The sequence below is a fragment of the Sorex araneus genome, chromosome X (assembly GCF_027595985.1).
Source record: "Sorex araneus isolate mSorAra2 chromosome X, mSorAra2.pri, whole genome shotgun sequence".
Lineage (NCBI taxonomy): Eukaryota > Metazoa > Chordata > Mammalia > Eulipotyphla > Soricidae > Sorex > Sorex araneus.
Window position 1 is genome coordinate 288,345,790 of NC_073313.1, and position 25,179 is coordinate 288,370,968.

Consider the following 25,179-nt stretch of genomic DNA (forward strand, 5'->3'; position numbering starts at 1 on the left):
GAAGATGGATGAAATTCAGATATATTAGAATCCACAACATTTTCCAGGGGAAAAGCAGGAACTCCTGGAAGAGAGGTTTTCCAGACCCTGGCTCAGTGCACTGCCCCTGGTTACTGCTTCTGCAGGCCGCCTGTGCCGACGGGCTGTGGGTTGGGGTGGGGGCTAGGGGCCGTGCTCCTCGCCGGATCTGGGCATGTCAGGGACGCTCAGAGGAGGGCAGTCCACACCCGTGCCCGAGCCTCTGCCCGGTGAGCTGAGGGCTTGTCGGGGCAGTTTGTGTGTGGACGCCTTGTGACCACTGGCCCCGGGAGGGCCTGTCTGGGTCCGGCACTGCTGCCCCAGGAGCTGGCCGGGAGCTTCTTGCCCACGTGTCCTTCTTACGGGTTTGTCCGCGGCTCCTGAGGCAGCCGGCAGCCGGCGGGGGCCAAAATAGGGACTGTGTTCCCACGACAGCTGGACAGAAAGCCTCAGGCTTGGCGCGGGGCTGCCTGCCCGTGTCCTTTCGGCTCACCTGCTGCTGCCAAGCACTGTGCGAGTGAGCACTCACCTCACGCCCTGAGAAAATGGGAAGTTTTCTCTGAAAAAAAGAATGCTTTTAACTGAAAACACTGTGGCTTACAAAGCTGTTTGTGGTACAGGGGTCTGGGCAGTGAGTGCCCAGCGCCAGCCCCTGCCATGTGACCTTCCCGTTCCCCACCCCTGCCCCACAGCTGTCCTTAGCAGGCACAGAGTTACTCATTCTGTATCTTTCGTTCCAACAAGGTGGTAAGTGAAGTTCCGAGAAGTAGCCCAGTGGAAATTGTCACATCTCACACTGGGGTTGTTCCGCTGTTGTCTGGGGTTCTCTGGCCTCTGGGTCACTGCCTTGCTCCCGAGCTCGGGCGTCTGCGGGCCCTGAGCCCTCCAACTGCCGGTGCTGCTTCTGGCTGAGGGGTCGGGCTGGCGGGCATGTGGCCTCTTCCTAAGATGGGTAGGTTCCCTCCCCCCGCCCCCCCCCCCCCCGTGCTGCCCTGGGTATCCAGCTTAGAGGCCCACCCAGGCCAGGGGCTGTGCCCTGGGTCAGCCGTTGGCCTTAGCCTGACCTCCCAGGGATTTGGGCTGTGTGTGCCTGCATTGCCTGGAGGCCCCTGGAGCACTTGAGAGTGTTTTCAGGGAGCTCTGAGTTGCAGGTGGACCTTAGACTCCAGCACTCAGTGTGGTTGACCATGACTGACACACTCTCCTGTCTGTCCGTAAAGGAAGGCCCAGGGACCCTCTTCCCATGCTGGCCACTCGGAGCCCTGCGGTGCTGCAGGAGGGGGAGCCTTGCCTTCAGGTGTGCTGAGGGCAGGGTGCCTGGGGTGGCCTCTCCCTCGCGCCCACTGGAGCAGCAACACCCAGCTTATCCAGGCGCCCCATGGCACAGCTGTGAGACGCCAGCCATGACACGCTCGGAGGAGCAGCTTCCACACAGGCCAGCTGGGAGGGAGCTGCTGCCCACTGGTGGTGCCCAGCCATGCCCAGGGTCCCGCTGTGCGGGCAGGGGGCGATGGACACGGGCCCGCCTGGCCATCCTGCTGTTCCTCTGGCCTCTGTGCTCACTCCATCTTGTATTGCAGGGCTGGGGGTGGCGCTGGGTCCTGCCCGGGTCCCTCTGATGGGTCCCGCAGCTCTGCACACCCCTGGCTGGGCCGACATGGCCTGTATGGCAGCCCCAGGGACACAGGAGTGAGCCACACACTGGTGGGAAGCTCAGGGGGCCACCTCCAAACTCTGGGCGCACCGCTCTCTTTAGAATATTTCTTTGGGGCTGGAGGTGTAGCTCAGTGATACAACGTGTGTTCTTCATGCACGACGGCTCACTTTGACCTTTGGTAGGAAAGAAAAGCCCTTGACACAGTTGTGACTAGTCTAAAGGTTGGTCTTGGCTCTAGATATAGTCGCTATATTAGCATGACTGTGGCTGATAGCAGTAGGCAGTATGTTCTCATGAGACCTGGTATCCTGGAAGGGAAACTTAGCCAAAATCAATAGAATGTTATTTTTATTATTTTAACTTTTTTTCTTTTTTTGCTTTTTGGGTCACACCCAGCAATGCTCAGGGATTACTCCTGGCCCTGCACTCAGGAATTTCCCTGAGTGCAGGGTGGTGCTCGGGGAACTATATGGGATGCTGGGCATTGAACCTGGGTCGGCTGCAAGCAAGGCAAATGCCCTACCCACTGTACTATCACTCCAGCCCCTTTTTTAAACTTTTTTATTGAATCACTGTGAGATAGACCCTTTCAAAACTGTTCATGATTGGGTTTCAGTCTACAGTGTTCCAACACCCATCCCTACACCAGTGTATGGTTCCCAGCACCAGTGTCCCCAGGTTCCCTCCCATCACCCCCCACCCCCACCCCCACCCCCCACCCCACCTGTCTCTATGGCAGACCCTCCTCCCCCTTCTCCTCCTCCTCCTCCTCCTCCTCCTCCTTCCTCCCTCCTCTCCTTCTTCCTCTTCTTCCTCTCTCCTTTTGGGCTTTGTGGTTTGCAACAGAATATTATTTTTAAAAAGACTGTTTCTGTCTGAGATATAAGTCTTTAAAATAGGAAACGCTCCCTGCCCCGTTCTCCCTGAAGCCGGACGCTGCACTCACCTCCCCAGCCGGTGCCTGTCAGCTCACGGGCACAGCTGTGGGTGCTGAGGTCTGCTTCATGGGACGCGTGTGTGGCTGGGCGACACCTCTGGACTCCCTAATAGTGAAGCCCTCGAGAGGGCCCCCAGGTCACCCAGGAGCCGCACAGAAGTGGCTCAGTAAGCGAGAGCAGCGCAGACGCCAGCCAGCTAGCAGCAAGCGGCTCACTGGCCCCCTGTGCGGGGAATAACATTGATTTTTTAAATTTGTCTATGTTTATTATTGGAGCTTTGTTATTCCAACTCTAGAATTGTATCAACAGGCCATGCCTCTCCCAGCCCAGGCGATAGGAACCCACACGTCTGGCAGCCTCGGGGCCTGGTGCTGGCTCGCTCCTGCCTCTGCCGGCGACAGACCCCGCGCTGCCTCGCCGTGGGAACTCCCACACCTGGGCACTGTGGGCAGCTCCGCCCGTGGGCCCCAGCCTTCCTCTCGCTGGGCTCGTGCGGGCCGTGCCCAGGTTGGCCCGTGTGGCCGACACAGCCACAGGCCCGTCTAGAGGCGGCCGTCTCAGCTTTGAGTGGGGGGACCCGTCGGCCCTGGGGACAGTCTCCCCGAGGTGCGGCCCTGGGGCTGTTGGCCAGCTGAGCCTGCCCCAGTCAGCCCACAGTGACCATACCCGTGAGAAGCCCAGTGGCCGCCCCCAGCCGGTGCTTCCCCGGTCAGGGCCTCCTGCCAGCCCAGCCCCTTGGCCGGGAGTGTGTGAGCAGGCTTTCCTGGCTGCGCATCCCCGGGCTCCTGTGGTGGCTGCTCTGGGACAAGGTGTGCGCCCATGAGCGTGCCCAGGGGTGCCGGGCGCTGGCCTGTCCCAGGCTGGGTCTTGGAGCCTAGTAGATTTTCCGGAATGGAGGCTTTGGGCTGCTGGAGCTCGGCTGGAACTCCTGGAGTGCTCCCTGGGAGAGGCATCCGCTTGACAGCGTATTGCTACAGCTGAGGTCCGTTTTGTCTGATGAAATTTTAATTTGATTTGATTTCTTTCTGATACTGCCTCCAACTTTGCCTTCCTGCAAGTTCTCTGTCTGTGGATGTTGGCAGACAGTCGTCTGAGTTCAGAAGGGAAAGTTTTTCCTCTCGTTATTTTCACATGTATGTATCATGAATATACTACATCATTTCACTTCCACTTGTGTAACGTTTAGTATTTGTATGCAGGGAAATTTATCCCCATAATCTATTTATTGGACTGGAGCGATAGCACAGTGGGTAGGGTTTGCTTTGCACGGGGCCGACCTGGGTTCGATTTCTCTGTCCCTCTTGGAGAGCCCGGCAAGCTACCGAGAGTATTCCACCCACACGGTAGAGCTTGGCAAACTACCTGTGGAGTATTCAATATGCCAAAAACAGTAACAACAATCTCACTTGGAGACGTTACTGGTGCCCGCTTGAGCAAATCGATGCGCAATGGGATGACAGTGATACAGCGATCCATTTACTATCTTAGCATTTTTTAGGTTTGCAAAACAGTTTAACTGACTTTACTCCCTAGGAAGTTACTACATTCTTGAAAGTTGTTTTTATTTATTTTGGGTTTGGGGCAGCCACATTGTGGCTCTTGCTTGCGGCTTGCTCCCAGCACGGTTGGGGGCCATCAGTCCAGGGTCCAGCCTGGCCCCACTGCGTGTCAAACCTTCCTCATAGAGAACTCTGCAGACCAGGACCAGCCCTGAGCACAGAGCCGGAACTGGGGCCCCCAACAAACAGAAAAATTAAGAAAAAACGGAAGCAGAACAATAATTCTCTGGGGTGCAGGAGCACACTTGGCGCTGCTCTGGTCAGCTGCTGCTGCTGACCGCTTCCTCGTCCTGCACCTGGCCAGTGTGGGTCTGTCCCAGTGCCCCAGAAATGGTCTGAGTGCAGAGCTGCGGGGAGCCCTGAGCACAACTGAGTGTGGCCCCACACAGAACACAATGAAGATTGCTTGACTGATTAGAGTTTTTAATGATTTCACATAAATTTTAGTTTTGTTTTATTTGCATTAAAAATGAATGTCTTTGGGATTTTGAGAGCGATTGCTTTGACTCTGAAGATTAATATGAGGACTCTGGACCTTTCAACAGCGTCCTTCCAGGGCTGGGGCTGTCCTTCCCTTTCATTATGTCTTTCATTTCTTTCAGTTTTCAATGTATTAGTCTTTTTTTTTTTTTTTTTTTTTGCTCTTTGGGTCAACCGGACGATGCTCAGGGCTTACTTGCTCCTGGCTCTGCACTTAGCACTCAGGAATTATTCCTGGTGGTGCTCGAGGTGCTAGGGGATGCTGGGGATCCAACCCGGGTCAGCCATGTGCAAGGTAAGCACCTTCCCCACTGTGCTATGACTCCGGCAGTATCATGCTTCATTTAAAAAAGAATTTATTTTCATAAGGTTGTTCACAATGATGGATTACACTGAATATTTCGACACCAGTCCCATCACCATAACATCTTCCCACCATCATAATTTTGAATTTTCCTGCCACCACTTAAGCTTGCCAAACAGGCAGATGCTACATAATTTATTTTGTATTGCTTGTTACGAATACCATGAGATGTCACATGGCTGTTTTCACTCCTGGAATTCTAACATTTTAGATAGTTAGGGTCTGGAGAAATCTCTGCAGCAAGCTGCTCAGTTCCGAGATTCATGTGTGGGTTTCTGGATCATGACTGTTAAGGAGCTTAAATAGCATCCAGAGGCAGCCTATGGACGTGACCTTCAGGGTCCCACAGGGACAGGGAGATGGGAAGGACTGGCCCATCCCCTAGCCCTTGAGGCCTGGAGTTTGCAGTCACTGGGCCCACATACCTGGGCTTGTCACTGGGTTCTGGGAGTTGGCAGCTGCCAGGATTCTCAGGTGGCAGGTGGAGGGACAACACCTGCGCCTGTCCTAGGCAACCCGGTGAAGTCAGTCTTTGTCATAGTTGGATGTTGGTGCGTAGGTGACGAAAATAGAAACTGCCAGCAATGAGCCACATCTATTCAAATGTAAGCATCCAGTTCAGGTTGGTAGGCATTCGAATGAATCAGTGCTCATGGCCAAGTTCATGTTGACAAGAACACTGACACCACCGATGCCTTTACTGTCCCATGTTCTGAGGAACAGTTCTTCTCCAGTGTCCAAAAAGGCATGATGTGATCGATGCCTTCTTGTCTCGATCAGTCCAATGACGTCATACTTGATCTTCTGTGCTCGAACCATCAGGTTCCTTGATGGATGCTTCCGATGCCAGCATATGTGCGTTGAAAGTACAGACGGTCATCTTAGTCCTTCTTTGTTTTGGCAGCCTCGTTTGGCCCTGAGATTTTATCAGCCTCTCTTTACTCGTCCTTCCCAATGCTGCCATATTGGGGGCTCTTTCAGGGTCAGGGAAATGAGGTCCATTTTTGTTACAGTTTTTGGCATATCGAATACGCCATGGAGAGCTTGCCAGGCTCTGCCGTGCGGGTGGAATACCCTTGGTAGCTTGCCAGGCTCTCCGAGAGGGACAGAGGCTTTAGAGCGGCCTCTAATCACCTGTACAGGTGTTCCCAGTCTACTGAATACAAACTTTTGGTCGAATGGCATGTTGTAATGATCTGCACGCTGACAAACACGCACCTGCCTGCGTCTCTGGGCAGCACCTGTTGGTTCACTCTGCCGGTTGGCAACATTGCCACCTTCCCACCATGGTGAGGCGGTGAACCATTGAGGGGGTGATGAGAACGCTATTTGGGTATCCCAAAGAGGAAAGGAAAGAGCTATGCTTGGAATATCACATTTCAGTCAAGTGAGAGAAGGAATCCGGAGTTCTGACCTTCGTCGACGATCAAGAATGAGGGACATCTCATTTGCTGAAAATCAAATGGGCCGGACACATAATGCTGTTTAGAGACGACCACTGGACTAGAGCTGTTACCGACTGGATTCCATGGTACATCAAAAGAACGCCTGGCCTCCCACCTACGAGATGGTCGCACTTCTTCGTCAAGACCCTGAATGAATGGTTTGAGGCTCTTTGTGTTCCTGGAGCGAGTAGACACCATTGGGCTACACTAGCATGCGACAGGGATGAATGGAGACGTTATTGGCCCCCACACGAGCAAATCAATGAGCAATGGGACCGCAACTGATACAAGTGAAGTGATACATTTTGCTTGAGTCTCCTATTTTGTGTTAGGCCAACAGCTCCTGGAGTCCCACGGACCAGCCCTGTGTCGAGACGGATATTCTCTTCCATCCTGCCCGAGCTCTGGGTGGCCTCCGTCTGTGGGTGTCGGAGCAGCCTGATCTTTCTCCTCCAGTCCTCCCTGGTCAGGGTTCCAGGAGTTGTCCGTTTAATAGCTTCGCACTGTTGGGGCCCAGGAATACACCCCATGTCCAGACCAGAGTCGGAAGCCCCTGGGCTCACCCCGGTGTGAGCTAGGCCCAGGGCAGGGCGCTGCTCACTCTCCAGTGCTCACTGGTCAGAGGATTGGCCTGGTTCTGGGGAGCTTCACGTGTGGGGAGCCCCGTCCCCCTGGGGCTCTGGCTACCGTGTGATCAGCCTGGCGAGGGCCCGGTCAGCAGGCGGGTCTTTCTGCCCTCCCGCTGCCTCCTGCTGACTGCACTGGCATCCATGTGGGGTCTGCTGTCCACTCCTCATGGCTCTGCCCCCCCGCCGCCCCGGGGTTTGCGGCACGCTAGGTCCATGGCGACAGTGGCCCTGCACAGCTGCCCGGGGGTGCCCTGTGCTCAGGGAGTTTGCAGGGCCAGGATCCGGCTCTCTTGCACCGCTGATTTGAGCTGCTCTGGGAAAGGTTTCGAGCTCCCCAGTGGCTGCTGTTCTCAGGGCGCCCTCGCTCACCTCCAGGGCCAGCAGGTGGGCGGCCCTGACGGACACAGCCCTGCAGGGACTGCGGGTGCTGCCCAGCGGTGCCACGTGGCCGTGGGAGGTTCTCGGAGGCTGCGCTGCCCGGCCCTGCCCTCTCTGGTGACCCACAGAGAAGGCCGAGTGGCCGGCTCCTGTCTGGTGTGGGCTGGATCTGCGGTCCTGCCCTGACAGACCCCCCGGGAGGCCGACACACTCAGCCCCGTGTGGCTGGGAGGCCCTCAGGGTCCTCTGGCTGCCAGGTCACCCAGTGGCAGGTGGCCGGCCCAGCGATCGGGTTTCAAGGTCAGTGCCAGATGGGGCAGGGGGGCGGGGAGCAGCCCCCACCCGAAGGGATGTGCCCTCGGCTTGGCTTCAGTCAGGGGTTCCTTGAGCAAATGTTTACGCAGGGTGTGCCACACACAGGTGCGGGAGAGGCCCGTGTGTGCCCTTGGGTCAGTGCTCTGTGGCCGTGTACGCGTGCCAGGACCGAGAGCAAACGGGCCCGACCTGCGCCAGAGTCGCCAGGACGGTCTGGCGGTGGCCTGAAGAACGAGTGTCGTGGGCAGTGCGGGGGGCCATTCCTGCGCGCTCGGTGCCAGCGCTGCCATCTGCGTGAGGGGAGGGGCGGGCCAGGCTGGCTCCCGTCCTTGAGGCTGCTGTGCCCCACGGACCTCTGCGCAGGGGCTGCAGCAGGTCGCAGCCTTCGTCCCCGACCCCCTGCTCCCTGCTGACCCCCGGACTCTTCCTTCCCGGAGCCAGGGAGCAGCGTTGCCTGACGTACTCACTTCGACTTTCATGGTCCTCCTGTGCCATTGGTCTCCGTCTCCGGCCGCTTCCTGGGCCAGTAGGTGACGGTGCGGGAGTGTGCTGGGCCGGGGCACCCAGCGGGCAGCTGTTGGGCCCCGAAGCCTGCGCAGCCTCTCTGGGAGGGCAGGAGACCACGTCATGCCTGGTCCACTCTCCATACCCCCAGCAGGTCGCTCGAGGGGAGCAAACAAGACTAGATTGCACTCAAAAGGGTTTGGAAGATTTTAATTGATTCTTTTTTTTTTGCTTTTTGGGTCGAAGCCGGTGACGCACAGGGGTTACTCCTGGCTATTCACTCAGGAATTACTCCTGGTGGTGCTCAGGGGACCATATGGGATGCTGGGAATCGAACCCGGGTTGGCCGCGTGCAAGGCAAATGCCCTACCCGCTGTGCTATTGCTCCAGCCCCAAGATTTTAATTGATTCTTGATGTGACTTTGCAAGAACAGATAAAACCCATTTGGCTTGTCAGAAACAACTTCCAAGTGATAAATTACTCATCTCAAACAGGAATTCAACTGTTAGTGCTGTAGATCTTGCCGGGCTGTTCAAATGCTTGAAACTCAGGCAGATACTTTTTTTTTTTTTTTAATTTTTATTAAATCACCATGTGGAAAGTTACAAAGTTCTCAGGTTTATATGTCAGTTATACAATATTCAAACACCCATCCCTTCACCAGTGCCCATATTCCACCACCAGAAACCCCAGTATACCCCCCGCCCCCACCCCCTACCCCCTACTGTATAACTAATGAATTTCACTTCATTTTTTCTTTACCTTGATTACATTCCATAATTCAACACAAAACTCACTATAGTTGACATAACTCTCTCTCTCTCTCTTTTTTTTTTCTCTTTTTCCTTTTCCCTCTTTTTTTTTTTTCTTTTTCCCCCTCATCCCCCTTCCTGCGCCTCATAGTATGGTGTACGCCACGCCACGTCGGCCAGCGTGGGGCTTTTGCTTAGTTCACAGTCCAGAGGTGGCTGCTACATTAAAAACCTTCAATATTTTCAACAAAAACTTACTGTTATTATTTGGAGTTTCCCCCCCAAGTCAGACCTGTTCAAATGGAACCGATTCACATTGCTGACAATTATAAATGTTAAGTCGCGTCCGCGCGGTTTTGGATTTCTGTATAAAGTCCAGGGAGAATTCTGCCAGAAATTACATAGCCCAGCTCACAGTCCCAGTGCATTGCTGTAAGAAGTCTCTGAATTCAAAGTCTTTAGGCGCAGAGGGTCCGATTCGCGCTCAGTGGCTCCGGGTTTATCTGGGCCGAGGGCGTGCCGGTTACGCCCCCTTCCCATGAGTTCCTGGGAGCCCCCAAAGTAAAATCTGAATACCTGTGGGTCTGGAATCAGAAGATGGCGCCTGCCACATGGTGCCGCCAGCCCGCCGCTTTCCATGCAGGAAGACAGGGTGGGGAGGAAAAAAAAATCCACCCCCAGCAGCACCGAGTTGTAGCCCAGTTTGGTGTCCCAATGCATTGCTCTCGGGTGCTGTACTGGATGCCCGAATGTGTTACATCTTTGGAGTCAAAGTCTTTAGGCGCCGCAGAGGGTCCGATTCGCGCTCAGCGGCTCCGGGTTTCAGGCAGATACTTTTGCAGACAAAATTGAGAGATCACAAATGTTTCTATCTTTTTTTTAGAAGATTTTTAAGTTTTGGCTTTTTGGGTCACACCCCAGCGATGCTCAGGGGTTACTCCTGGCTGTGCACTCAGGAATTACTCCTGGCAGGGCTTGGGAGACCATATGGGAAATCGGGGATTGAACCCAGGTCAGCTGCATGCAAGGCAAACACCCTATCCGCTGTGCTATTGCTCCAGCCCCGAGAGATCACAAATGTTTTGCCAAAAAATTTTGTTATGGTGAGGTTGTGGAAACAAAGGACCTCTCTCCCCTCCCTCCCTCCCTCCCTCCCTCCCTCCCTCCCTCCCTTCCTTCCTTCCTTCCTTCCTTCCTTCCTTCCTTCCTTCCTTCCTTCCTTCCTTCCTTCCTTCCTTCCTTCCTTCCTCCCTCCCTTCCTCCCTTCCTCCCTTTGTCCCTCTTGATTTTCTTTAGGGTCACACTTGGCGGTGTTCAGGGCTTACTCCTGGCTCTGTGATCAGGGGACCATAGGGCTGGCTGTGTGAGGCCAGCGGCCTACTCACTGTATTATGGCTCTAGCCCCAACAAAGGACAGTTTCTGCTGTTCCTTTTGTCTGCAATAGGGTCCGTCCAGTGTCATTTCAAGACTTTTTTTTTTTTTGATTCATGCATTCGGGGACATTTCTGAGTCTTTGTGGGTCAGGAAGGCGTTTCCCGGAGTGGGTACCCCTCTTCGCTGGGGTGGAATGGTCTCTCTGTCTGTTCTCTTAAGGAAGCCAGTTTCCAGGGGAGCAGCGAGTAATCTTTGTCTGAAAAGGGGGAATAGGGAACCTGGATTAGGGGTTGCTGGAGTCTGAGGGAGGAAAGTCCAGGAGTGTAATGACCGTCTTCGGGCTGGACAGACAGAGGAGCAGAGGCACTTGCCTTACTGCAGCCGAGCCAGGCTGATCCCGTGCGGCCCCCCAAGCACTGCCAGGAGTGACTGTATGCAGCCTTAGAGTAAGCCCTGAACATCACTGTGTGGCCCAAAACAAACAGGAACTGTAAGAATAAAAAGATTAATAAAAACGAAATGGCAGTCTTGGCTGGAGAGAGCCCCGTGGCTGGGCGCTTGCCTTGCCGGCTGCTGACTGGGGCGGGGAGGGGGGCCTGCCCCTGTAGGCCCTGGGCACTGTCAGTCCTGAGGGCACGGCTGGAGCGACCCTGGGCACCATGTGGGCCCCCTTCCTCAAATGATAGTCTTTTCTCTTAAGATTTTTTTTATTGAATCACCATAATCACAAAGTCACCAAGTCGTTCACGACTGAGTTTCAGGCATGAGGTCATCCACATTGACCCTCCCCGTGTGCCCGTACCCTGCCATGCGGTGTGGACCCTCGGGCACCTGTGGCCGTTTCCCTTGGTGCGTCCACTTTTGTCTGCACTTCAGTCCTCAGTAAGCGCCCGAGCCCACCCTGCGGAGGGCTGTCTGGTCCACCTGTATTTGCTCTTCTTCTTCTGCGGCCCAGCCCCGCCCAGGCTCAGGGTTCCCTGGCAGGAGCCTGCGCCATTTCCCCCTGAATTTCATCCCCGCTGTGGTTTTCCTGCGCGGCTCTCCTGCTCTGCTTCCCACTTGCCCTTGCGGCGCTGCCCCAGGCCTGGTGCCGGCTGCCCTGTGCAGGGTCACTGCCTGGCTTCGCCCACTCACCAAGTGACTTTGCACAAACAGCCCTTCCCCAGCTCCCCACGGTGTTTGGGCTGTGGTGACCGACCGAGCAGATGGGTGCCCACGCGTGTCCCTTGCCTCGTGCTCTGTGCCACCGACGCCTGCTCTGAACAGCAGCCTGGAGTGCCCGCAATCCCCCATGTGCCTCCTCCGGTCTGGTTCTCGCCGTGCTCTGCCCATCTGGCCCCAGGGTGGAGGGGCTGGGCACCCACGGCCAGGAGCTGGAGCTTGGCCAGTGCCTTCCCCCCTTGGTTCTGGGCCACGGGGATTCATGTAGGCGTGGGATGCTCGGCCCACCGAGGCAGAGCCTAAGGCCTGGGGCCAGCTCCCGGGTATCTGTGGGCTGGCTCTGCTCAGGGGTTGGCCTCTGCCCCCTCTGCAGTGTTGACCGCTGCAGTTTTATCAGAGGCTTTGCAGCCCGCTGGCGGGGGCTGCCACTGTGCAGAAAGGAGAAGCTCGGCAGCTGGCTTTGTTTGCAGGCTTTGCTTGCAGGCCAGTGGCCCCACGCAAGCGATGGCTCCAGGGCTTTGCTTGTTAAACAAAAGGAACCAGTTCTCCTGGTTCTGAAGGTGGCACACGCCAGCCCTGGGGGCCTCTGCTTGAGCCCTTCTGCCTTGGGGAAGTTCCTCTTGTGTCTGTGGCCCCCTTGCTCCCTCTCCTGGTCTGACTCCTATGCTGCCTCCCTGGCACAGGCAGCTGTCCCAGTGGCCTTCTCATCCCCCACCCCAGACGCGAGCACGAGGGGTTCCGAGTCCCTTGCCCCTGCCGCAGGCCCGGGAGGCTGGGGGTCCTGCTGCCTCCAGTGTCTCCCTGACCGGAGCTCTGGGGGGGGGGGGGTGTCAGCTGGGGGGGTGGCTCCCAGGTGGAGAGCGGTCAGGGCAGAAGCCTGGACTGTCCAGCAAAGGGCTGGGGCGGGGCCGGAGGCCTGCGAGGAGGTGGCGCCTGCCTGCCAGCCCACCACCCCTGAGTGAGACACCCAGCCCGGGCAGAGCTGGAGCCTGCAGGGCGCTTGGGGCAGGGGCCTCCCCCCACTCTCCTGCTCCTCCTTTGCCCTGAGCTGTCCCGGCTTCTTCCCTGGGGGCAGGGGGCCATCCCCAGCCACATCAGCCTTTGTTGTGCTTTGTGTTTTGTGTTTGTTGTGTTTTCGTGTGTTTGCCTGTGAAGTGCTCCTTCTGCTGCACGGCAGGACTTCCTAGAAGTCATTTTTATTTTTACTTAATTCAGGCGTGTCAGGATTTCTCTGAAGACTTTTCCTTCCCAGAGAGACAGTACTGAGGCTGGGGTGGCCCCCAGAGGAAACAAGGTTTCTTCTCTGGCCCCCATGCCGTATAGAAGTGTGTTTAATATCCATATATCTGGGGGTTTCCCAATTATCTTTCTGTGACTTCTTTCTAATTTGGTTTTTATCATGATCTAAGTATATGCTTCAACCCTTTTGTGCCCCTTCAGTCTGCGTTATGGCCCTGGGGAGACCCCGTGCTGCTGAATGTCTCATGCAGACCTTGAAGGGATGTTTTGATCTAGTTGATTAATAGGGCTATTTAGGGCCAATACATCCTTATTGATTTTCTGCCTGCTTTATGTATCAATTACCTAAAGAAGGCCATTGAAATTCTTAAGTCTGATATTTTGAGCTACTTATTATTACAGTTCTCTGATTTTTCTTCATGATTTCGATGTTATTATCAGGAATTAGTATGTTTTCTTGGACAAGTTTCCCCCTTTATTGTTACATTCTATAATGCCCTTCATTGTCCCTTATAATTTGTATTGTCTTAAAATCTTTGCCTGAAATTAATATAGCATATGTGTTCATCATCATCATCATCATCATCATCATCATCATCCTGTTGATCGTCAGATTTCTCGAGCGGTCTCAGTAATGTCTCCATTCATCCTAGCCCTGAGATTTTAGAAGCCTCTTTTTATTCGTCCTTTCCAATGGTGCTGCATTGGAGGCTCTTTGGGGGGGGGGGGGAATGAGACCCATCATTGTTACTGGTTTTGGCATATAAATATGCATATGTGTTAGCATTGTATTTTTCTCCATTTCTTTACATCCCTTCTCTCCTCCTCCTCCTCCTCCTCCCCCTCCTCCTCCTCCTCCTCCCCCCCCCTTCTCCTCCTCCTCCTCCTTCTCCTCCTCTTCCTCCTCCCCCTCCTCCTCCTCCTCCTCCCCCCCTTCTCCTCCTCCTCCTCCTTCTCCTCCTCTTCCTCCTCCCCCCTCCTCCTCCCTCCTCCTCCTCCTCCTCCTCTTTTTTTTTTTTTTTTTTGCTTTATAGGTCACACCTGGTGATGCTCAGGGTCTTCTCCTGGCTCTGCACACAGGAATTACTCCTGGTGGTGCTCGGGGGACCATATGGGATGCCGAGGATTGAACTCCGGTTGGCTGCTCTGCAAGGCAAACTCCCTCCCCCTTGTACTGTTACTCCAGCCCCACTTCGCTAGTTTGAGAAAAAGAGAGAGAGAGAGAGAGAGAGTGAGAGAGAGAGAGATTGGGCTCTTGCCTTGCATGTAGCCGACCCTGGTTTGATCCCTAATGCGGCTTATTCCCCTGGGCACCACCAGGAGCAAGCCCTGGGCTGCACGGGTCCTCATCCCAAACGAAAAAAGAAGGAAAAAAATACCTGACGGCAGGGGTCTGAGTACTCACACACTGCATACGCCGAGCCCCGCCAGCAAGCCCCCAGCCCAGGGAAGGGAGTTTGTGATCCTGGTTCCAGACGCGCTGGACACGCGTGTGTTTCTTGCCTTCCCGTGGGGAGCTGACGGCTCTGGGAGCGCCTAGCTTCCTCTGGCTCAATAAGGTGGGCGCTCCCAGGTGCTGTGGCCGGCTCAGCGCCCCCGGGCCTCTCCCCCGGCTCCCACTCAGCCTCCGCTGCCGTGCTTTGTCACTGTGGGTTCCACTTCACTTTTCCACAGGTTTTTTTTTTTTTATTCTCCTTGATTTATTTCTTCCTCAATACCACTTTCAGTCTGCGTGGATCTGAGTCCTGACCTTTTGCGTTTCTGTTTCTCTCTGAATGTCTTAACATTTGCTGGTTAAGCCCGTCATTTTTTCTTTGGTTAAAGAGTTTCTGTTTTTCGCTATTTCTGGAAAATTGCGCTGGATGGAGAGTTGTAGGTTTGTGAGTTCTCCCTCCTTCTGGTAGCTTAGACATTCTACCTCGTTCTCTTGCTGAAACATCTAAGGTTGATTTTTACCTTTGATCTTCTCTTAGTAGGAAAGCAGTGTTTCCTCCTCTGATTCTATTGTTTTTTTTGTCTTTGATTTCTGGAATTTGAATATTATTTTCCTATCCTTTTTTTTTTTTTTTGTAGGGGTGGTATTTAACTTGCCTGTTTGTTATTTTGGTACCTGTAATTAATTCAGGAAAATCCTCAGCCTTTTAACTGCAAGAAATTGTCCTTTTGTTCTTCTTGGTATTCTACTTGACTGTGACTCTCTGGAATTGTATCCCAGTAACCGGGTGTTTGCTTTCCCCTTTACTCTCTCCTCTGTTCGTATCTCATTTTATCTTTTTTTTTCTTTTTGGGTCACACCTGGCGATGCTCAGGGGTCACTCCTGGCTCTGCACTCAGGAATTACCCCTGGCGGTGTTCAGGGGACCATATGGGATGCTGGGAATCAAACCTGGGTTGGCTGTGTGCAAGGCAAATGCCCTACCTGCTGTGCTGTCGCTCCAGCCCTCTATCTTGACTGTGGAGTTCAGTGGCTGCATCCTTCCTGTTAGTGTGCCCTTGTTAGTATGAGCTGGGGGGAGAGGGAACCCAGGGCCTCGGCATGTCCAGCAGACACCGGCCACCGAGCCATGTGCTTGCCACGAGGTCAGCATTCTTCCACAAACACTGCACTTCTCCCTACGTGTCGAGCATGTGGGGCCTTGCCTTCCTCCACTGGTCCCTCGAGCTCTCCATTCTCTGAGCATGGTGCCTCTCTGTCCCTAGCATTCTTCCACTCATTCTGAGAACTTTGGCTTCTTGCGGAGAAATAGAAGTTTTCAGAATGAGTGGAAGTTTACAGAGCCCCTAACCTACCCTGAGCAGGCACTGTAAATTCTCTCTGATGGTTTTGAGGTCGTGCCAGGGATGGGGAGATTGTTCAGGGCCACGCTCCCTTCCCTGGAGCACTGTGATTCTCTGTTGAGAGCAGAGAGTGGTGCAAAGTACTCCTCGGCCTGAGTCTCTTACTCTCTCAGGACTTGATTGCACGTGATCCGAGCCCAAGGAGAGGCCAACTCTAGCCTCACCCACCCCTGGGGCCTGTTGTCATTATTGGGGCCTTAGATAGTTCAGGGGACATGGCCCAGGAGCTTTGGGGCTCAACCCTGGCACCACAGAAAAGAAAAAAATTAGAAAGGAAGAGACAGACAGAAAGACAGAGAGACAGAGACAGAGAGACAGAAACAGAGAGACAGAGACAGACAGAGAGAGGCAGAGACAAAGACAGAGACAGAGAGAGTCAGAAACAGAGAGACAGAGACAGAGAGAGACAGAGACAGAGAGAGACAGAGACAGAGAGGAGGGATGCGCTGCAGGCCCCAGAGATGGTGCTGTCTGGGGAAGGAGGGGGCGGGGAGGCCAGCTCCCTGCAGGATGCTCCGTGAGAATGTGGTGGTCACCTGCTCGCCCTCGGGGTCTCCCAACTGGTCAAGGTCAGGACCCCACCCAGGCTGTTTGCAAGAGCTGCGTCCAGGGTCGTTGCCCCCAGCCCCTGCCAGGCCCAGTGCTTCAGTGGGTCCCGGACAGGGCGTGGTTTCCGCTCTGAGCTGGCTGGGAGTGGTCGGGCATTCCCAAGCTCAATACCCCCACTCCCCACCCCACCCCCAAGGTCCAAGGCCGCCCTCTCCCGCTCCTGGGCGTCCGAGTGTGGAACCCAGCAACTTCCTCAACACACGTGCCCACTGACCTGTCTCAGAAAACACATCTTCCCGTCCCTGCTCCAGGACGCCCCAATCCAAAGCTAAATCTCATCTGCGAGAAGAGGAGGAAGACAAGCTGAAGTGCTCGCACAGCTGAGGGACAGGGCGGCCTTGTGGGAGAAGCAGGGGGAGAGACAGACAGACAGATACAGACAGACAGACACAGACACACACAGACACAGATATACAGACACAGACACACACAGACAGACACACACAGACACAGACAAACACAGATAGACAGACACAGACACAGACAGACACAGACACAGATAGATAGACAGACACAGACAGACACAGACATAGATAGACAGACAGACACAGACACAGACAGACACAAACATAGACAGACACAGACTCAGATAGATACAGACACAGACAGACACAGACAGACACAGACGGGGGCTCTGATTAGCAGCTCCTGCACTGCCTTTGCTGGTTTCTGTACTCTGGGACCAGGACGGGTGTTGTGTGCAATAAGTATCAGTCCAAGGTAACAGTGTTTGTCTTTGACCAGCATCAGCAGTTCTCAGGCACCTGCCCTCTCTGTGCCTCCCCTTCCTGCCTTGCTGGGCCTGGAACGTGGGGACGGCATGGGGACACAGCATGACTTGGTGGGCCTGGACGGTGGGGGTGATGTGCAGACATGTCATGACTCGGTGGGCCTGGACAGTAGGGGCGGCGTGGGGACATTGCGTGGTTGCCTGGGTCCCTCCCTGCGGATTGGCGGGGGTGGGCTGTGGGCTGGCTTGGCTTGGGCCGGGGATGGGCAGCTGCCCGACTGGACTCAGCCATGCCCCTTCCCTCCTGCAGGTCGCCTGGTGGGTGCCCTGGACGCCGTGCTGGACTCCAGTGCTCGGGTCGCTCCCTTCCGGATCCTGCTCCAGGTCCCGGGCTCCCAGCTCTACTCGCCCATAGCATGCGGTGAGTCACCCAGAGGGTCAGAGTCTGGGTCTGTGCCCACCAGATCCTCCCAGACCTCGGGGTCACTGTGTGCGGTGGCGTGCAGAGGAAACTCACCCTCGTCACTGCATGGCCGTGAGCATGTTCCTCGGGCTGGCGCTGCACGCTGCGGGGGCGGGGGAGGGGCGCTCTGTCCCTCATGTGGACAGGACTCTGAGCTGCTATACCCAGACATAGGAACCACCGCCTGCCCCTCCCCGCTGCCCCCCAGCACTCCTCCCCTCGGTCACCCGAGAGGCCCCTCTCATAAACAGAATGAGGGTGCCCCAGTCAAGCAGCACCCCCTGAGGGCTGCTCCCTGACCCTGTGTGAGGTGTCTTTGCTGTTACATGGCAGTGATCATTGACCTTGCAGTCCTGCAGAGGCAGGCGGGGGATGAGGAGAGAGCGATGACCGGCCCATGCCCTCGGCCAGGACTCCCGTCTCTTCCCTTTCGCCTCGGTGTCCTACAGGGCACCGTGAACTTTCAGCATTTAAAAATCTATCGTAAAATTTCAGTGTCACCTCACAATCTTGAACAGCTTTCATATCCGTGTGGTTTTGGTCACACCCGGCGGTGCTCAGGACTTGCTCCTGGCTCTGCACTCAGGACTCACTCCTGGCGGTACTTGGGGGACCATATGGGATGCCGGGGATTGAACCCTGGTCAACAGCATGCTTGGCAAATGCCCTACCTGCTGTACTGTCTCTCTGGCACCTTTTTAGGGGCTTTTAAAAAATTTTAATCCTCAATGCAGTTTGTTTTGTCTTTGTAAACTAAGGTAAGTTCATATTTTCACGAAAGGATCAAGTTGCCAAGTGTTCATAGAAAGGAATCAGCAAACCCAGAAATGGACAATGAAAAAAAGGTCTTTTGACCACATCCTGACTGCCCAGAATAGGCTCTGACCACGCTGGGTTCGCCCCAGACAGCTTTGTAACGCGTCTATTTTTTTTAATTTATGGACTGAAGCGATAGCACAGCGGGTAGGGTGTTTGCTTTGCATGAAGCCAACCCAGGTTCAATTCCTCCGCCCCTCTTGGAGAGCCCGGCAAGCTACCGAGAATATCCCACCCACACGGCAGAGCCTGGCAAGCTCCCCGTGGCGTATTCGATATGCCAAAAACAGTAACAACAAGTCTCACAACAGAGACGTTACTGGTGCCCGCTCGAGCAAATCGATGAACAACGGGATAACAGTGGCAGTGCTACAGACTGTTGCAGAGCTGGCCACAGAGACCGGGCCGCCCACTGGCCAGGCCTTTGCTCTCTGGTCCAGAGAGACCCCTGGTCCCTTGCAGAATGCGTGCAGACTGCTACAGGCGGCTGTGAACGTGTGTGGGTGTACCTGCAGGGCAATGCAGCTCGCTGTTCGTGTTACTTTATTGTAAAAGGATTACATTTCTGGGGCAGGAGAGGGCGTGGGGTGCTGGCCTGGCCACTGGCAGCGCTGGGGCTCCGAGGGCACACTGTCCCCACACACGGTGGCCCCAAACCAAGCCAGACCCAAAGTATTACATTTTTACTAGACTTCTATCAAAGAAGCTGAAGTGAGCACAAAGAAATGTTGTTTCAAGTAATGTCTTTAGTTCAGAAAGTCTGTTTGCTGGAAGGCTTCATCAAGATTTAGGGTACAGGGCTTGGGAGTGCTAGAGGTCAACATTAGGACATTTAAACAATGTTTCAGACCTCCCTGGGTCGTGGCCTTCTGCTCCCTGCTTTCCTCAGCTCCTCTGATGGCTCATTTTCCCAGGAGCACAGTTGTCGTGCATTATTGTAGCTGCAGGCGAAAGGCGTCGGGGTCTGACGTCGGAATACACTGCAAAATGGTCATCACAAGAATTCTCTGTACCATCTTAGCAACTCTCAACATTTTTCATCAACTTTCAGTCAATATTGCAGTGATTAGTATATAGGACGTGGGGGTGGGGGGGTGTAGCAGTTCCTTAGGCTTTGTGTCTTCTTGACTGATTTCTTTTGTAATCAAAGGCTCGAAGACCAGCTTCTCATTTTAAAGTTTTGTTTGTTCTCTCGCTAAAGCTTTTTTCAGTTTGGGGGCCACACCAGACTGTGCTTAATCCAGGCGCTGCACCCTGGGATCACACCTGGCGGGGCTCAGGGAATCAGATGGGGTGCTGGAGATTAAACCTGGGTCAGCATGCCACGTGCTGTCCCATCTCTTGGGCCTGGCTTGTCCTTATTTGGGGCTCCCCTGTCAGTGCTCAGTGCTCCACAGTGTGGTGAGGGCAGGCCTGGAGCTCCTGCATACACACTCCTTTCGGAGCCTCCCAAGCTCTCTTCCTCGCCCTCCTTAGCAGAGCATCGTCCTGGGATCCAGCGTGCAGTTCCCCCTCTTGCCATGGCCCTCCGGGGTGGGTGCATCTGTTCCGGAACCTTCCCCTCCGCCCTGCCTGTGCTCTGGCTCCTGCTGCACTTGCTGCGTTTCTCCGCTTCACTCTGGCCTAGACTGGACCTGAACCCTCGCAGCCAGCGTGGCGGTGGAAAAAAACTGCAGATGGCTTGTTTTTCCACTCGGGGGATGGTCGTCTTATGTGAGGGTTTTAATTCAGTGCCTTGGTTCCACTCCGTCATGCCCTGAGACCAGCCTGCAAACTTCCCGAGAATCGCTGCGCCCTTGCAGCACGCTGCCCTCCCCAACGTCTCTGGAGATTCCCGCCCACTGTCTGCACGGGAGCTGTGAGATGCACCTTCTGCTCCGCTGACTGTTCAGAGCTCCGCCTCCGGTCGCTATGGTCACCTTCTCATTTCTTGTTTTCTTTTTCTTTTCTTTTTTATAATTCTGTCCTCTCCGTTTGGGGCCTTCTGGGGGCTGGTAGTGGGGAAGCCCCTCCTGACACTGCCCTGTGCCTTTCCCATCAGCACTCCCCACAGATCTTAGAGCCTTTCCCTTGGCGTTACCAGCAACTGTTCAAAAGTGCTTCTCTCCGGTAATGCTCTGGGCATACTTACTAATCTTGGTGTCCTGTTATTTTGGCCCCGTATATTGGGAGCCGTGAGCTCCCTTTCCAGCCTCTTATTCCTCCAATACCTTCTGCCTGGCGTCACCGAGTGCATGCTGGGTGGAACTTCTTTTTCTCCCTGCCGGAACCCATCGGCCCCTGTTCCGTCTGCCCCACCTCTCGCTGTGGTTGCCAGCTTCACCCCATCCAGCCGCCTGCCTGGACAGTCACCCTGACCCCCACTGCCCACGGTGCGGTGTGGCATCTCACCCCTCCCCCACAGTTAATATTCTACTGTGTCTTGGACTGGAGCTATAGCACAGCGGGTAGGGTGGTTGCCTTGCACGTGGCCAACCCATGTTTGATTCCTCCATCCCTCTTGGAGAGCCTGGCAAGCTACCAAGAGTATCCCACCTGCATGGCAGAGCTGGCAAGCTACTCGTGGCGTATTTGATATGCCAAAAACAGTAACAACAAGTCTCACAATGGAGACATTACTGGTGCCCGCTCGAGCAAATCGATGAACAACGGGACCACAGTGTGACAGTGCTATATCTTGAGCACTGAGGCAGCATGCCGCCTGGTGTCGTATCTCAGATACAGCCCAGATGCGACGTGCGGGCAGGCTGGGCCATTTCCTCTTGCCCTGCAGCCCGGGAGTGGTGTGTGCGCCATGAGAGAGAGAAGCCATTGCGATGGCCAGCGCGTCCAGCTGGGCAGGGCCATCCATGGCAGGGGGGACGCTGGCCTTGCATGCACCCAACCTGGCTTCGGTACCTGGCCTCCCGTTTGGGTCCCGAATTCAGGTGGGAGGAAGCCACGGCTGGCTGAGACCCACACTCCCTGCCCCCTGTTTGGTCACTGCAGGGTCTTCCCTGGAGCTGGCCCTGAGGCTGTCGGGTGCTGACTCGGGCCCTTGGCCACAGAGCCACAGAGTCTGGACCGGCAAAGTGGAAAACTGTGACTTGGAAATTCCTGGCCTCCTTCAAGGGAGCTGTGCGAGTTTCTCGCCTCAGAATGTCCTGAACAGCCTTGGAGGGTAGCGCTCACAGGGCCGTGCGTTCTGTCTCAGCACGCCGGCTAGGGCCCGACACAGCTGCGCAGGCCAGAGGGCAATGCGGGCGCCTCCCGTGTGTCATGAAGCAAGACGCGGCGAGCCTGGGCCCCACGCCTTCTCATGAGGCGTTCTTGACCCCGCAGGGCTTGGCAGGACCACGCCTCCCACTGCAGGGTCCAGCTCAGCTTCTTCCAGAACATTCTTTCAGAGAATTCTTCCTGCCGCGTCCTCTGGACGTGGCCCAGCCTGGGGAGTGTCACGCAGCACATCCCTGTTTACTCTGTCTCGAGAGGGCCCACGGGGAGGAAGTGCTCTGGGCACATCAGATTAGGGGCCTGGGCCGCTCTGTGCCCGCCAAGCCTTTGTTCCCGGCCAGAACTCACTGTGACTTCCAGGAAGCCCCAGGGCAGCCCGGGAAGGGCTGGCAGGCCGCGGTCCAGGGCGCACGCTCAGGGGTCACGCTGTGGCCAGCACACGGAGTTATTTATGCTTTTCCTTGAACAATAGCCGTGGGCATTTCCCACGTGTGATCTGCGCTTGGGAGCGGCTGTTTCTGGTCTGTTTGGGAACCCCGTAACTAGGCTCTTTCCCTTTGCAATAAAGGTAGTTTGCTTATGCTAAAAAGCCACTGAGCCACTGAGGATAATGTTCTATTAAGAATGTTGCTTATAATTGTCATTATTTCACATATTTTGTACCTTAACAGTTTTACAGATATTAGATAGCTGTTTCTGCAGCTTCATTGGTGACTGCTGAATCTTGACTCTTAGACTTAGTAACTTGGAGGTCAGGGCCGGAGCGATAGCACAGCGGAGAGGGTGTTTGCCTTGCATGCTGCCCACCCGGGTTCAGTCCCTGGCATCCCTTATGGTCCCCTCAGCACTGCCAGGAGTGATTCCTGAGTGCAGAGCCAGGAGTAACCCCTGAGTATCACTGGGTGTGACCCAAAAAGCAAAAAAAAAAAAAAAAAAAAAAAAAAAAAAAAATCAAACAAACAAAAAAAACAAGCCCTCAGAGGTCAGAGTTCTGCACTTTACAATGCTTTTAGACCATGGCAACCATTGCAGACCCCAAGCCGAGTCTCCCTGGCCCTTTCCTCACTATGTGTTCAGTCTGCCTTCTGCTCTAACTTGGGCCCAGTTTGTTCTCACCTGAGACAATTTAGAATAAATCTACCTTGCACAACCCCCTTAAATAAAGATGTCAAGCTGGGACCCAGACTTCCTGTGGCATCTGGCCGGGGGGTGTCCAGGCCCAGCTGGCCTCAACTCTCCCCGTTAGGGGATCTCGGGATGGGATGGCCTGGGGGCTCCCTCCTTATATCTACCCTCTGGGCGTGGCTGGGTATCCTGGTGGCACCCGCCCTGCTGGCTGCCCTTCACCCTCTCAGACAGCTCGAGACCTCCAGCCTCCTGGCTCCCGAGTCCCCTTTTCAGAAGGAAGATCCCCTGGCGCCCCCGCCGGGACTGCTCCCGGACAGAGCCCTGTCCTCTGCCCGCTGCTCTCCAGTTTGGGCTCTGGTGTGTGTGGGGTGTGGGACGGTGCCGGCCTCCTGCCTCGCTCTAGTGACTGCCGTGGCTCTTTCCTCGAGGAACGCTGGTCTTGCCGACAGATGTGCTGTGTCAGATGCCTGGAGCATCCTCAGGCAGAGTGTGCGGACAGTGAGATGCAGGCCTGATTCCCGGCTCTCCTGGGGAAGCTCCGGGAGGGACCCGTGTGCTCAATTCGAAGTGAGTCAGCTGTGCTGTCCTGCTCCCCAGAGCCTCCTGTCCCCTGGCCCGAAGCCACCGTCCTGTGTGCTGCATGGGAGGGAAATCGGCCTCATCAGCGTGACCCCACGGGGCTTAGCCTGGCCTGCCACCAGCAGTGCCCCTGGCCACTGCCACTGCTTCTTTCTCAGCGCAGGGAGCTCAGTCGTCACTATTGGTTTGGGTTTTTATATGGGGCAAGCCTGGCTCTGCTTGGCCTCGGTGGCACCGGGGCAGCCTGTGGCGCTGGTGCTGTGGAGGACCCGTCGCCCCGCACTGGCACCCACTGTCCATGAGGCATCGTGCTCCTGGTTTGCTTTTGGCCATACCTAGAGGTAGAGTGGCACAGACGCCAACACAGGCTCGTGTGCAGCTTGGGACGGGCATGGGGGGGCCCCTTAGCCTTCAGCTCTCGGCTCCGGGGCTCTCTGTTGGGGCTCATCTCACGCAGGTGTTTGAAAGTCTGAGTGTTGACTTCCTGGATTTAAGAAAGTGCCACACTAAGGTCTCTGCCTCAGAAAGAATGAATTCCTCCCTGGGTAGCTCCGGGCCCTCCTCCCGTGGGCCCCTGCCCTCGGGCATGGCCGACTCTTTCTTCTTTTTCTTTTTTCCGGTATTGGGGAGGTCACAGCCCGTGGTGCTTAGGGCTGACTCCTGACTCTGCTCAGGGGTCCCTCCTGGCAGTGCCACATGCAAGGCCAGCGCCCGCCTGCTGGACAGTTGCTCCTGCCCCCTGACAGGGAAGCTTTGAGATGGTCTCGGGGTGAGTTTGTCACTGTGCAGACACCAGGGGGTTTGTCACTGACCCAGACTTCTAGACGACATGGGACTGTGTTCCCTAAAGCTTGCCGTGTAGCCAGCATAGACTAGGTAGTTTAAACTAGAGTGTCTCACTGAACAACCACATGCAAAAGGATGAAACTGGAACCACATCTCATACCATTTCCAAAAGCGAACACAGTGTGGATGAGAGACCTTGAGCTTATACCAGAGTCCATAAGCTGCACTGAGGAGGAGAGGCAGAACGCTCCAGGAAACGACTCTCAGGCTGCCTTCAGTCTGACTCCAGAGGCAAGACAAGAACAAGAATAAACAAATGGTTCTACATCAGGCTAAAATTTATTTATTTTTCCTTCTGCTTTTTGGGTCACACCCGGCGATGCACAGGTGTTACTCCTGGCTCCGCACTCAGGAATTACCCCCTGGCGGTGCTTAGGGGACCATATGGGATGCTGGGAATCGAACCCGGGTCAGCCGCGTGCAAGGCAAATGCCCTGCTCTCTGTGCTATTTCTCCAGCCCCCAGATTAAAAAGTCCTTGGATGGCAAAGTGAAACTTAAAAGACAGCCTATTGAATGGGAGAAAATATTCTCACCAGATAATGATTTATAAGACAATCATAGTGCTCCTTGACAGAAAATCACATACCTCATCCAAAAATGAGAGATGATGAACCACACTTTCCCCGAGAAGGCATCCAGGTGCCAGCGGGCATATGCAGAAGTACATATTGTCAGTGGCACAGATCACAAGCCTGGAGTCTGCCGATGTCGGCGGGAGTGTGGTGAGAAAGGGGCCCTATTCACGCTGATGGGAGTGCCTCCTGGCTCAGCCTCTGTGGAGAGCAGTATGGAGGTGTCTCAGAGAAAATAAGAGAATGCTCATAAAAGCCAGCCATTCCTCTTCTTGTACCTACCCTCAACACACACACACACACACACACACATTCATTTGAAATGATAAATGCATATCTCTGTTTATTGAAGCATTTAGTACAATGCAGCCAAGACATGGAAACAGCCCAAATGCCCAACAACAGATGAATAAATCAAGATGTTTTGGTGTATGGGGCTGGAGCGATAGTACAGCAGGGAGGGCATTTGCCTTGCACTCTGTCGACCCAAATTCCATCCCTGGCATCTTGTATGGCTCCTCGAGCGCCATCATGAGAAATTCCTGAGTGCAGAGCCAGGAGTAACCCC

The 25,179-nt window shown here is 55.0% G+C and overlaps 1 protein-coding gene across 1 annotated transcript in view; it reads left to right on the plus strand.

Moving 5' to 3' along the window:
* The window catches only part of TBC1D8 (TBC1 domain family member 8), an 86,339-nt gene that overhangs the window by 13,416 nt on the left and 47,744 nt on the right, over positions 1-25,179 (plus strand). Inside the window, exon 2 of the mRNA XM_055121849.1 lies at positions 17,303-17,413. Coding sequence (XP_054977824.1) covers positions 17,303-17,413 — 111 coding nt within the window. The remainder of the gene's footprint in view (positions 1-17,302; positions 17,414-25,179) is intronic.